The sequence below is a fragment of the Thalassophryne amazonica genome, chromosome 5, assembly GCF_902500255.1.
Source record: "Thalassophryne amazonica chromosome 5, fThaAma1.1, whole genome shotgun sequence".
NCBI lineage: Eukaryota > Metazoa > Chordata > Actinopteri > Batrachoidiformes > Batrachoididae > Thalassophryne > Thalassophryne amazonica.
Window position 1 is genome coordinate 18326357 of NC_047107.1, and position 13495 is coordinate 18339851.

At 38.6% G+C, this 13495-nt stretch overlaps 2 protein-coding genes across 2 annotated transcripts in view; one reads left to right on the forward strand and one right to left on the reverse strand.

Annotated features, from left to right (window-relative positions):
* Nucleotides 1-9714, reverse strand: part of glt1d1 (glycosyltransferase 1 domain containing 1) — a 103943-nt gene extending 94229 nt beyond the window's left edge. Inside the window, exons 1-2 of the mRNA XM_034169757.1 lie at nt 9496-9714; nt 1572-1723 (exon numbers count right to left, since the gene is read on the reverse strand). Coding sequence (XP_034025648.1) covers nt 1572-1723; nt 9496-9563 — 220 coding nt within the window. The 5' untranslated portion in view covers nt 9564-9714. The remainder of the gene's footprint in view (nt 1-1571; nt 1724-9495) is intronic.
* Nucleotides 9715-10628: 914 nt separating this feature from the next.
* Nucleotides 10629-13495, forward strand: part of slc15a4 (solute carrier family 15 member 4) — a 221958-nt gene continuing 219091 nt past the window's right edge. Inside the window, exon 1 of the mRNA XM_034169758.1 lies at nt 10629-10799. The gene's annotated coding sequence lies outside the window, so the exon portion shown is untranslated. The remainder of the gene's footprint in view (nt 10800-13495) is intronic.

A 13495-nucleotide genomic window follows, 5' to 3' on the forward strand; every position in this document is an offset into this window, starting at 1 on the left:
AAAGTTAGCATTAAGCAAATTGCAGCTGTCATCACGTTCGGGTGCATTTGTTTTCAAATTGTAATATTTCTTAAATTTATTTTTGTTTATATATTAATAATCTAATGATTATTATATACAGTTTTAGAGAAAGAGGCAAGAAGAACCTGAATAGAAACACAACAGAAAATATAAAAGCAACTAACAATGAACATAAATAAATAAATAAATACATACACAAATAAGTGTTTCCTGTGAACACCTAGTAACTCTTACACCTCCATGTCATCCCTGTCTTATTTAAGTTTAATGACAGTTTGTTTCGGTCAAACCATATTTTCAGTTTGTTAATTTCTTCAGTGATCCAGAACTATCTGCCAAGCTAGAAAACGGCTGCATCCTAGTAAGAGCAGAATACTACTGGAATGACGCTGAATAAGGAAAGTTTTTTTGTTTTTTTTCTCTCACTAAATGGATGCTGCACTCACTCCAGTTTATCGTCTGGAATATTCCCAGATTGCATTTCAGAGCTTCTAGAATTGAAACATTTTCATGCAGGTGGTGTTGGGGGGTAATTTTGGGTTTCAGCTTTTTTGTTTTTCACTACTTTCATCCCTGAATATGTCAATCGTGATTCACTTTTGTGCAGATTAAAGTTACTAACGTGTGCCTCCTGTCTTGTTGCAAGAAAGAAACGAGAATCGTCCTTCGTTCTGTTCACACAGCTCCAAACTTTGCGCAGCTCTCTGACGAGTCAAGTTAGAACAATACAATCCAGTCTGAATTAATAACTTCAAAGCGAAACACCGTTTTGTTTATTTTTATTTATGTCCAGAGATCAAGGACACAGTGACCAATTTCATATTTATTTACTTTAAGACTCAATGAAATACATAGAAAACCTGTAAAGCCTACTTTTAGTACAAAATTCACAAGAGGAATCGATAAGGAATCGGATCGATAAGCAGAATCGATAATGGCATCGATATTGATAAAATCTTATCAATACCCATCCCTAATTATAACTAAATCAAACGTGCCCCAATCACTGTCATATTTGAAGGTGGGGTGCAGACTGGCACTCACTATTGCCTGGCAAAGTTTGATCTGGATCTTATCTGGATTGGAGATTTTTTTGGACATTTGACTTTAATATTGAAAAGCCCATTTGATGTACATTTTGCATTATATCTCAATCAAAAGTTCCTCAATCACTCTCATTTGTGACAATGAGGTGCAAACCGGCACTCTCAGTGAATAGACTCAGTTTGATCTGCATCTGATCCGTATTGCGGATTTAGCAGATATTTCATATTAACATTGAAAATCACTTCTGATCTATAGTTAGTATTATATTTTAGACACTTCTAACAACACTCTGACCTTGAAAATTTTTTCCAAGGCAGAAATTTGTGAAATTGAAAACTAAAGTTGGTGGAGTTTGCGCTCTAGAGATTGGTGCTCTAGTTTTTTTTTTTTTTTTTCATTTTCCCAGTGGGTTGTACGCAGCAAACTTTTAGGATGAATATGACATAGAAACATGAAAACAGTGAACAGCAGCACACAGATCGCACTCCAGCAACAAGGTTCACCTAAGAGAAGCCTGCCTGCTTTGAACAGATGAATGGCCAGTGCACCCTCAAATGGTGGATTCTGAGATACCAGGCTCGCCACCTCAGCAGGAGACTGAAATTCTGCTGCATCCATGAGCTCACAAATGTGTCCTGCTGACTCAATGTGGGATCTAAAATAAAATAAAATTACAAGAAGGCATTATGAAATACAATGCTGAAACAGTAAATATACTGAATGATTTATTAAGAAAAAAATCCAACTTTGACCATTTCAAACTTCTAAAATATGAAGGTTTGAGCTTTTTCTTACTTTCGTATCAGAGTCCACTGAACATACAGTAGTGTTCAGAATAATAGTAGTGCTATGTGACTAAAAAGATTAATCCAGGTTTTGAGTATATTTCATATTGTTACACGGGAAACAAGGTACCAGTAGATTCAGTAGATTCTCACAAATCCAACAAGACCAAGCATTCATGATATGCACTTGTAAGGCTATGAAATTGAGCTATTAGTAACAAAAAGTAGAAAAGGGGGTGTTAACAATAATAGTAGCATCTGCTGTTGACGCTACAAACTCAAAACTATTATGTTCAAACTGCTTTTTTAGCAATCCTGTGAATCACTAAACTAGTATTTAGTTGTATAACCACAGTTTTTCATGATTTCTTCACATCTGCGAGGCATTAATTTTGTTGGTTTGGAACCAAGATTTTGCTTGTTTACTAGTGTGCTTGGGGTCATTGTCTTGTTGAAACACCCATTTCAAGGGCATGTCCTCTTTAGCATAAGGCAACATGACCACTGCAAGTATTTTGACATATCCAAACTGATCCATGATACCTGGTATGCGATATATAGGCCCAACAACATAGTAGGAGAAACATGCCCATATCATGATGCTTGCACCACCATGCTTCACTGTCTTCACTGTGAACTGTGGCTTGAATTCAGAGCTTGGGGGTCGTCTCACAAACTGTCTGCGGCCCTTGGACCCAAAAAGAACAATTTTACTCTCATCAGTCCACAAAATATTCCTCCATTTCTCTTTAGGCCTCTTGATGTGTTCTTTGGCAAATTGTACCCTCTTCTGCACAAGTCTTTTATTTAACAGAGGGACTTTGCGGGGCATTCTTACAAAAAAATTAGCTCTTCTAACTGTCACAGCACTTACAGGTAACTCCAGACTGTCTTTGATCATCCTGGAGCTGATCAATGGGTGAGCCTTTGCCATTCTGGTTATTCTTCTATCCATTTTGATGGTTGTTTTCCGTTTTCTTCCACGTGTCTGTTTTTTTTTGTCCATTTTAAAGCATTGGGGATCATTGTAGATGAACAGCCTATAATTTTTTGCACCTGCGTATACGTTTTCCCCTCTCCAATCAACTTTTTAATCAAACTACGCTGTTCTTCTGAACAATGTCTTGAACGTCCCATTTTCCTCAGGCTTTCAAAGAGAAAAGCATGTTCAACAGGTGCTTAAATAGGGGACACCTGATTCACACCTGTTTGTTCCACAAAACTGACAAACTCACTGACTGAATGCCACACTACTATTATTGTTAACACCCCCTTTTCTACTTTTTTTTTTTTTACTAATAGCTCAATTTCATAGCCTTAAGACTGTGCATATCATGAATGCTTGGTCTTGTTGGATTTGTGAGAATCTACTGAATCTACTGTTACCTTGTTTCACATGTGACAATAAGAAATATACTCAAAACCTGGATTAATCTTTTTAGTCACACAGCACTACTATTATTCTGAACACTACTGTATTTAGATTTTGTCACATAAAAAATTTATTTGAAGTAAAGACTGATCTATTTTAAACACATCTGAAATCTCAAGAGTTCAACACAAGATTTACGTTGGGGATAAAAAAAAAAAAAAAAAAAAAAAAAAAAAATCAGTCACATAACTGACTTTCATTTCAACACATTAAATGCAGTCACTGTATAAACATCTTACGTCTTCTTGCACTCGTGTGTGGACTTTGGTCTAAAAATAAGGTGTGGTGGAGCTCAGGGCATCACCTTGAAATCACCAGAAAGTGTTTGCAACTTTGACCACAAAAAAAAACCTGCTGAAGTCATAGCTGTGAATATGGCAGCACCCGTGGAGTCAATACAAGTAATCAGCTAACATACAAATAAAGCATTTTCCTGCATGAGACCAATATTATCTACTGTACATAACAGGACACAGACTGTGTGTTAAAAAAGTCAACTACTGTCTGTTTACACTATGAATTCCCAGCTGGTGTCGCCGACTGAACGGTCCCCCGTAAAAATAGGTCTGCCCTGCCTTCACTGTGAATGCATCATTTCGGAGCATCAGCAGTGTCATTTCGGAGCGCCATCAGTGAGTCACAGATTATCACCTCCTTTCTGCTTCAAACTGCACTCCGGTCATCATCTGTCTCAGCAACAGAGATCTAAAATTTTTGTACAACAATCATTTCCACACAAATTCAGCATTATTTCATAATAAAACACAGGGGACCGGTCACAGTGCCACAGCACCACGTCAGACTGATGTGCTGCTGCGCCTACGTTATTTTGAAGCGTCATTAGCAATTCACTGATTATCGCCTTGTTTCTGCTTAAAACTGACTTTAGAATAACTTAAGAGGTTTTATTTTGTCATCTGATGGCTAATAATCACATTATTCCCTTTGATTGCTTTGGGTGTAGAGAGTCAGACTCAGAGTCTGTCTCAGATGCATGCGTAGTGAAGGTAGGGCGGACCAATTTTTTAGAGGGGACCGTTGGGTCGGCCACACCGGCGTATCAACACACCCACCTACTTGACAAAACACACGGTGAGTCAGTGTTTGGAAAGACTAATTTCAGTATATTAACTTAACTTTGCTGTGGAAGTAACCTGCGGGCGAGTCATAGACTCTCACTCGCTTCACACTGGTGTATCCTGATATAAGAACACGCAACACTGGGACTCAGGGCTGATATAGGACTTCATTACATGGAATCCTAATTTATAAAAACTACAATAAGAAGCACAAGAACAGACTACAGGAAAACAATTTCACATCATCTTTTGTAGTGTAATTTTTACCAAAGACAGATGACGTGCTATAACAGAATTGTTACAATGATATGCAAATGCAAGATGGTTATTTTGCATATTACTGATAATTTTTAACAGATGTGTAGAAGGATAAAGTATATATTCCTTTTGCTGGATATAGCATTTAGAGAAACACACTTAATGTATTCAAATGTTGTATGCAGAGGCATATGTTGTGTGCAAAATGTGTGTTTTCTTTGGGAGAAACTATGAGGCCAGAATTTGGAATTAAGGGTGCAATTTGACTAAAGCACTTAATGTTTAAAGAAAAGGAAAATTTAATTAAATTATACATATGGGTGAAAAAAGATATTAATTTGGGTTTTTAAAGAAAAGGTTAATTCCCATGACCCAGAGTTGAACTCTTCAGACCTGGGTTTTTTTGCAAGAAGTGATCTCATCACACATGTTTTTTTTTTTGGAAGTGTGTGTGTGTGTGTGTGTGTGTGTGTGTGTGTGTGTGTGTGTGTGTGTGTGTATATATATATATATATATATATATATATATATATATATATATTCTATTTCTACCTCATTTTCTTATTTCATTGTACTGTTACTAGTATTATTGTTGTTGATGAACATTTTCCTCTACTTGCACCAATCTTGTGTGTTTTTTAAGAGCTGACATAACGTGAATTTCTCCTCTGTGAGATCAATAAAGTTTTATCTTATCTTCTCTTATACTTGGGTTTTTCTTGAAGTGATCTTCTCATACCTGGGGTTCTTCTTGAAAAATGGAATCATTAACAGCTGTTGGTGTAACCACCCACTTGGGGTGGAGAAATTGCCTTGTTCACAATACTTAAAATGACTGCAAACGAGTGTAAATCACAGCTGTTCCATTGATTTGAAGACTGTGAATTTTGCTTACTTTTGCCAATAAAATAAAAACTGTTGCTTTGGGACACTGATTTTTCTGTACACCTTTAAGGAGATATTTTTAAATAACTGAGCACAGCAAAACACTTAGACTCTCACCAGGTGATCAAGGGCTCTGTCCTGAGTCTCCACAACACTTTCTTAGAAAATCGTTCCCTGTTGTACGTCACCAATGACACTGTATGACTGGTGATGCACTAGACAACAGCTGAACTACAGTGGCTATGTTTACATGCCGTTAATATTTGGGATAAGGTCAATATTCCGGTTTCTGAATCAGTAGGAATAACCCGTTTACATGCTTAAGCAGACAGTTACTCCTGTATACATGGTCATTGGTATAATTTGGAATATCCCCATCTAAACAGCAACGCACATCTTCCACCGGTGCTTGATTTGGTCTGGCGTTCGTGCAAATCCTGCTTCGCGTAACTTTTCAGCCACCTTCTTGTAAATAACGCTATCTCTGTACTTTCTACCGTCAATAAAAGACATTTTATTCATGTCTTTCATGATACTAATGAAGTACTCGGTTTCCTCCTCGCTCCAAAAGTGTGGTGCTGTGCTGCCGCGTCTGGATTTCCCCATGCTTGTTTACCTCTGCTTCTGTGGTGTCTGGTGGGTTGCGTGCGCCGCATACAAGTAGTTGCCGTACTCAAAAGACCAAGATTCCTTGCGGATAGGACATGCGCAGAACACAAAATAATGTTCCTTTCTATGGGGATACCCCGATGCGCGTTTATATGACCTGATATTCGAGTTAGAAAAGGAGTAACCCAGGGGTCATATTCGGGTTTTTTAAAAACCGGAATATGAGCATATTCGGGTTTTTGCGGGTGTTTACATGGCCGTGCGCAACCAGGTTATTGCTATTATCATATACCTATAAATGATACGCCAATATGACTAGATAAAACACTAAAGAATAAATAGCAATACACCCTTTTCGCGGACGGGTAATATTTTTCATACCACCCGAGTAATAAGCCAATCCAGACAGCCAATCCACATCTTCGGCCTTCGACCTCAGGGTGTATGGTTTTCTTCAGGGTGTATAAAGCCATATTCATTGGTGAACAACGTGATAACTGATAATATTCCAGTTATGAAAGAGTTATTGGCTGCATGTAAATGTAGTCAGTGAGGCAAATAAGTATTTAATCCACTGTCAATTTTGCATGTTTTCCCACCTACAAAGAATGTAGAGGTCTGTATTTTTTAATCGTAGGAGCACAACAGTGAGAGACCAAATCAGAAAAAAAAAAAAATCACATTGTATGATTTTTAAATCATTAATTTGCAATTTTATTACACAAAATAAGTATTTGATCAAATATCAGCCAGCAAGAATTCTGTCTCTCACAGACCTGTTAGTTTTTCTTTAAGAAGCCCTCCTATTCTGCACTGTTTACCTGTATTAATTGCACCTGTTTGAGCACCTGTCCACACACTCAATCAATCACACTCCAACCTATCCACCATGGCCAAGACTGAAGAGCTATCTAAGGACACCAGGGACAAAATTGTAGATCTGCACAAGGCTGGGACAGGCTACAGGACAACAGGCAAGTAGCTTGGTGAGAAGACAACGCCTGTTGGCATAATTATTAGAAAATGGAAGAAACACAAGATGACTGTCAATCTTCCTCAGTATGGGATTCCATGCAAGATTTCACTTCATGGGGTAAGGATAATTCTGAGAAAGCTCAGAACTACACAGGAGGACCTGATCAATGACCTGAAGAGAGCTGGGACCACAGTCACAAAGATTACATTAGTAACACATGACGCCATCATGGTTTAAAATCCTGCAGGACAACAAGGTCCTCATGCTCACACCAGCACATGTCCAGGCCCATTTGAAGTTCGCTAGTGACCATCTGGATGATCCAGAGGAGGCATGGGAGAACGTCATGTGGTCAGATGAGACCAAAATAGAGCTCTTTGGTATGAACTTCACTCGCTATGTTCAAAGCATGGCAACAATCCCAAGAACACTGTCCCAACTGTGAAGCTTGGGGGTGGAAGCATCATTTTTGGGGGTGCTTTTCTGCAAAGGGGACAGGACAACTGCACCGTATTGAAGGGAGGATGGACGGGGTCATGTGTCATGAGATTTTGACAAACAACCTCCTTCCCTCAGTAAGAGGACTAAGGAGTGGCTCCGTAAGAAGCATTTCAAGATCCTGGAGTGGCGTAGGTGCTCTCCAGATCTGAACTCAGTGGAAAATCTTTAGAGGGAGCTGAAACTCAAAACCTGAAAGATATGGAGGAGTGGACCAAAATCCTTGCTACAGTGTGTGCCAACTTAGTCAAGAACTACAGGAAACATCTGACTTCTGTAATTGTAAACAAAGGTTTCTGTACCAAGTATTAAGGTCTGTTTTTCTATTGTATCAAATACTGATTTCATGCAATAACATGATTTGTTCATTCCTAATCCTGTCCATTCTTGTCATTCCCAAAGAGAATTGCAACATCTTCAGCTCCCCCAGCGTGTACATGTAAGTCTTTACTTTTTTAAAGTGGAAAGACACTTATTATGGTATTTTTATGTAAAGACAAAACTTACGTGGGTTTTCTTCGGTAGTGGAGCTCATTTCGACAGGTGACCGTGTCCCGTCAAGATAAGCACCCCAAGCCACTGCGCATGTGCACCTAACCTGTTGAGTTGAGCTCCCTCACCAAAGAAAACCCATGTAAGTTTTGTCTTTACATAAAAACATAGTAATAAGTGTCTTTTCAATTTTAAAAAGTAAATATTTGCATGTACCCACTGTCTTTAAAGCAGAATATCGTTGTTAGATGATGAAGAGCTCATCTCGACAGGGAGATGCGCATGCGCAGTTGCACAATAAAGCAAGGTAGCACAACTCAGAGAGAGATACGCGCGGTGGAGTTCATCTCGATGGGTTGTTCATCTCATTGGGAAACCGGTGTCCGAACGGTCCCCCTGCCTTCACTGCGCGTGCGTCATTTCGAAGTGCCAGCGGGGATTCACTGATTATTACCTCATTTCTGCTTAAAACTGCCTCGTTTCTGCTTAGAACTGACTTTAGAATGATTTAAGAGGTTTTACTTTGTCATCTGATGGTTAATAATTACATTATTCCCTTTGATCGCTTTGGGTGTTGAGAGTCAGACTCAGAGAGTCAGACTCAGACATGCTGCTGTCGCGCTCTGCCCCCCCTTATATTATGAAATAATGCTGAATTTAACTGGAAATGAGTGTTGTACAAACGCTCCAGATATCTGTTGCTGAGATACATGATGACTGGAGTGCAATTTTAAGCAGAAATGAGGAGATACTCTGCGGCTCGCTGCTGACACTTCAAAATAACGCACGTGCAGTGAAGGCAGGGTGGACAGATTAGAAGTGGGGACCGTTCAGACACCGGCACTCACAATGTACTGGCTGCAAACTCCAAGTGGTTGACCGTGCCACAAAACACTCATAAATGCTAAATGAACGGTTGTGTCAGCCTGAAAACACTTTTTCACTTAACAGTTCAAACACACTTTATCTTTTTCTTTTTTTTGACGGGAAAAGATCCAGCTTTACTGCTTGAATATGAATACTACAAATACCTGTACTGCAGGTCTGAGCATCCAAGATTCAGAGAAAAAGTATGCATTTTTTATTTATTTAAAAAATGTTTTTTTAATCATTATTGGCACACACTTTAGTGAAAATAGCACTTGAGTACTAACCCATAGTCTCTCAGTCTATCTGCCTATCAGGTCCTGGTAGGCGTGTTTATCTGCTCACTGGATGAACTAACAAAACTACACTTCATTTCATTCATTTCCATTTATGGAGTGATTGCCTGATAGTACTGTGTTTAGATTGATGCATGCCTCCACTGTTATCTTCTTGAAACTAAATTTATTACAGCGCTGTATCTTTAAACAATTTTAGTCGGCTGTCACTTTCAAGCAAATATTTGCAATCATTTCGAACGTGTATTACCTTATTCTCTCAGCTGTGGTGTGGTTCCCAGTTTGTGGCCCGAGACAGGCAAGAAAAAGTAATTTCATAGCTTAGCTAATTGTCCAGTACCTAACATTTGTACGTGACGGACAGTCCGATAAAAGCGCACAGCTGTCAAAGGTCCTACTATCACATTTCCTGAAGCTCTGCGTGTCGGCGCTAAACTAAGCTAAGCTAATAGTAAACAAAAACAGTTCGTGACGTCGTCTCGCATGTTGCCAGAGACAACTGACAGGTTTCCGTCGTATCAGCACTTAAATCGCACCTAATAAAAAAGCAACTTTACGTTTTAAAATTACACCATTTATACAAAATATTAACAAAGAGGACATAACCATCCACAGAATCCCGTCTGTGCACATTACTCGTAAGTGTGTCTCTGTTCATCAAAACACCCCCTGACCCTCGACCCCATCACATCCAGCATATTAGCATTCAGTCCAAACTTTGTCAGTGAAGAGACAGGACAGAGCCACGCAGTAATATAGTTTTTTTGCGTCCCTTAAAAAACCCCAAAACAAACAAAAAAACAAAAACAAAACATAAAGCACATCAAATTCCCCACACCGGAAATGTCCCAAAATACATCCCGTTTAAGCCAATCTGGCAACGGCGACAACCACGAGAAATCACGAATTTCATTTTAAAACAATTGTGTATCATTCACATTATGTTTTTCTCCTTATTATACATTTTAAAGCAAAGGTAAAAGATGTCAGCTAATATGAATGTTATTTTTTTAATATATATGGCCCTAAAAGTTTGCAACAAAAGTATTCAGAAAATATTTACTTGTGGAGATATATTTTATATATAAATATCTGCCATTTGAAAGCCAAACATAAAAAAAAACTGAATTATCCCACGGCTTATTATTTTTACTTAATATTTCTACCCTTATATACAACATTTTTACATAAAATACGTTTAACAAAATGTGCACATTACTTCATAAATGAAACCGGTAGGCAAGAAGCGCGTCGTTTTCCTTGAAGCGAAGCGTCCTAGATCTATATTTAACATGGATGTTCTAGGATGACGTCGGTCTACGGAGTAGGATGTGCTCGCGTTGTTTATAGATCGCGTATGACGTCAGTCTTCGGAGGCGTGTTGACTGGGCAGAGTGTCACGCGGTAGTACTGTGACACTTTTTTTGTTGACTTCCACTTGTGTTGTTGACACGCATTGATTTCAAATCAACAAAATCAATATTTCAGCGATAAACGCTGTTTGGATTAATGGAGATGATCGGCGATCTTTGAGACGTTTATCAGGAGTGAAAGGTGCGTGTGAAGGAAGTCAATCACTGGTGATAAGCTAAAGCTATATGAGTCACTGCTGTAACATGATAAAAGAAGCGTCAGTGCTGATGATGGTAGATGTCTGTGTCCACTGATGAATGATGCGGAGAATCCACACGATTTCGAGCATTATTATCTTTGATCAATATATCAATATTTTTAGTGTATATGATAGAACATAGTAGGAACAAGGTGGTATCTTTTTTTTGTTTGTTTTACCAGCAGTAGATCTTAAATATTAACTACGGTCTAAACAAATAATCATTTATTGATGATATGATCATCAGGAAAAAAAAAAAATCAACTATTTGAATAGTCAATATTACCTCCAATAGGCAAGAACTGATTCAGTTTTCAAGGTCAATGGGCAAAGTCAGGAAAAAAATTGGAAAATTGGAATCCCTATCTTTGAACGAATTTTCAAAAATTCATAACTGTCAAAAAAAGGTCAACTTTCTTTCATATTTGAGGACATTATGTAGGATGGTATCCTTTATCGACTGACAAAGTTTGATTAGGATCTGATCTAGTTTACAGATTTTGTGGCCATTTAAATTGACATTGAAAACCCAATTAATGTATATTCGACATTATATTTAAATCAAACATGCCCCAATCACTCTTATATTTGAAAGTTAGGTGCAGACTGGCACTCACTATCACCTGACAAATTTTGATCCAGATCTGATCCGGATTGTGGATTTTTCGGACATTTGAATTTAATATTGAAAAGCCCATTTGATGTCCATTTTATATTATATCTCTGTCAAAGTGCCTCAATCCCTCTCATTTTTCACAATGAGGTGCAAACTGGTACTCTCAATGAATAGAATCAGTTTGAACAACATCTGACCCGTATTGCAGATTTAACAGATATTGGATTCTTTTTAACAATGAAAAGCCTGTTTAGTCTATAATTTGTATTATATTTTAGCTTATTAAAAAAAGCACTTCTAACAGGACTTTGAGCTTGAATTTTTTTTTCCAAGATAACAATTTGTGGAATTGGAAACTAGGGTTGGTGGAGGTTTGTGCTCTATGAGCCCGGTGCTCTAGTTTTTTATTATTATTATTGTTATTATTATTTAAAGAGTTTGTTTTGATTTTTACCATTTAGCAGTTTTCTTTGACATGACTGCAAATGTGTTTTTAGTATTCAAATAAAGTATTCACAGTTTTATGTTGTTTAAAATTAGCTTTGTTTGGAAACATGTTAGGATTTTCACCCAAGAAGGTTAACCCTCTGTGGCCGACGTCGTCATATACAACAGTTGGGACCAAGCTTTACTGAATTATAAATTATTTTTTAATGATATGAGATAGAAACTTACTCTTTTTTTTGCTGAAATGTTAACTCCCCGGACTTTCGATCCACTGTCTGCCATCTTTGTACTCCTCATAGAAGCTGTGTGATGACGTGCGCAATGTGAGTGTCCAATCAGAATTGGTTCACCATCACATGAATGTTGGTAGTATGACTAGTAAAGGGAGAGAGCTGGCTGATATGATGGAGAGGAGAAAGGTAGACATATTGTGTGTGCAAGAGACCAAGTGGAAGGGAAGTAAGAGCAGGAGCATCGGCGGTGGGTACAAGTTGTTGTACCATGGTGAGGACAGGAAGAGAAATGGTGTTGGGGTCATTTTAAAGGAAGAGTATGTTAAAAGTGTGTTGGAGGTTAAGCGAGTGTCTGACAGGGTGATGCGTGTGAAGTTGGAAATTGAAGGGGTGATGATGAATATCATCAGTGCATATGCCCCACAGGTAGGTTGTGAGATGAAGGAGAAAGAAGATTTCTGGAGTGTGTTAGATGAGGTGGTGGAGAGTGTGCCCAAGCATGAAAGAGTGGTGATAGGAGCAGACTTCAGTGGGCATGTTGGTGAAGGGAACAGAGGTGATGAGGAAGTAATGGGTAGATATGGTATCAAGGATAGGAATGGGGAAGGACAGATGGTAGTTATTTTGCAAAAAGGATGGAAATGGCTGTGGTGAATACCTACTTTAAGAAAAGGGAGGAGCACAGGGTAACATATAAGAGTGGAGGAAGGTGCACACAGGTGGACTACATTCTTTATAGGAGATGCAAGCTAAAAGAAATCACAGACTGTAAGGTGGTAGCAGGAGAGAGTGTCACTAGACAGCATAGGATGGTTGTTTGTAGGATGACTTTAGAGGTAAAGAAGAAGAAGAGAGTGAGAGCTCAACAAAGGATCAGATGGTGGAAGCTGAAGGAGGAAGACTGTTGTGTGAAATTTAGCGATTGGCCAGACAAAGGGACAGAGCTGGAAAGGATGTGCAGCAGGTTAGGGTGGTAAAAGATGCACATGGTAATGTGCTGACAAGTGAGGAGTGTGTGCTGAGAAGGTGGAGGGAATATTTAGAAGAGTTGATGAATAAAGAAAATGAGCGAGAGAAAAGGCTGGATGATGTGGTGAGAGTAAATCAGGAAGTAAAAGAGATTAGCAAGGAAGAAATGAGGGCTGCTATGAAGAGGATGAAGAGTGGAAAGGCAGTTGGTCCAGATGACATTCCAATGGAGGCATGGAAATGTCTAGGAGAGATGGCAGTAGAGTTTCTAACCATATTGTTTAATAAAATCTTGGAAAGTGAGAGGATGCCTGAGGAGTGGAGACGAAGTGTGCTGGTTCCTATTTTCAAGAACAAGGGTGATGTGCAGAGC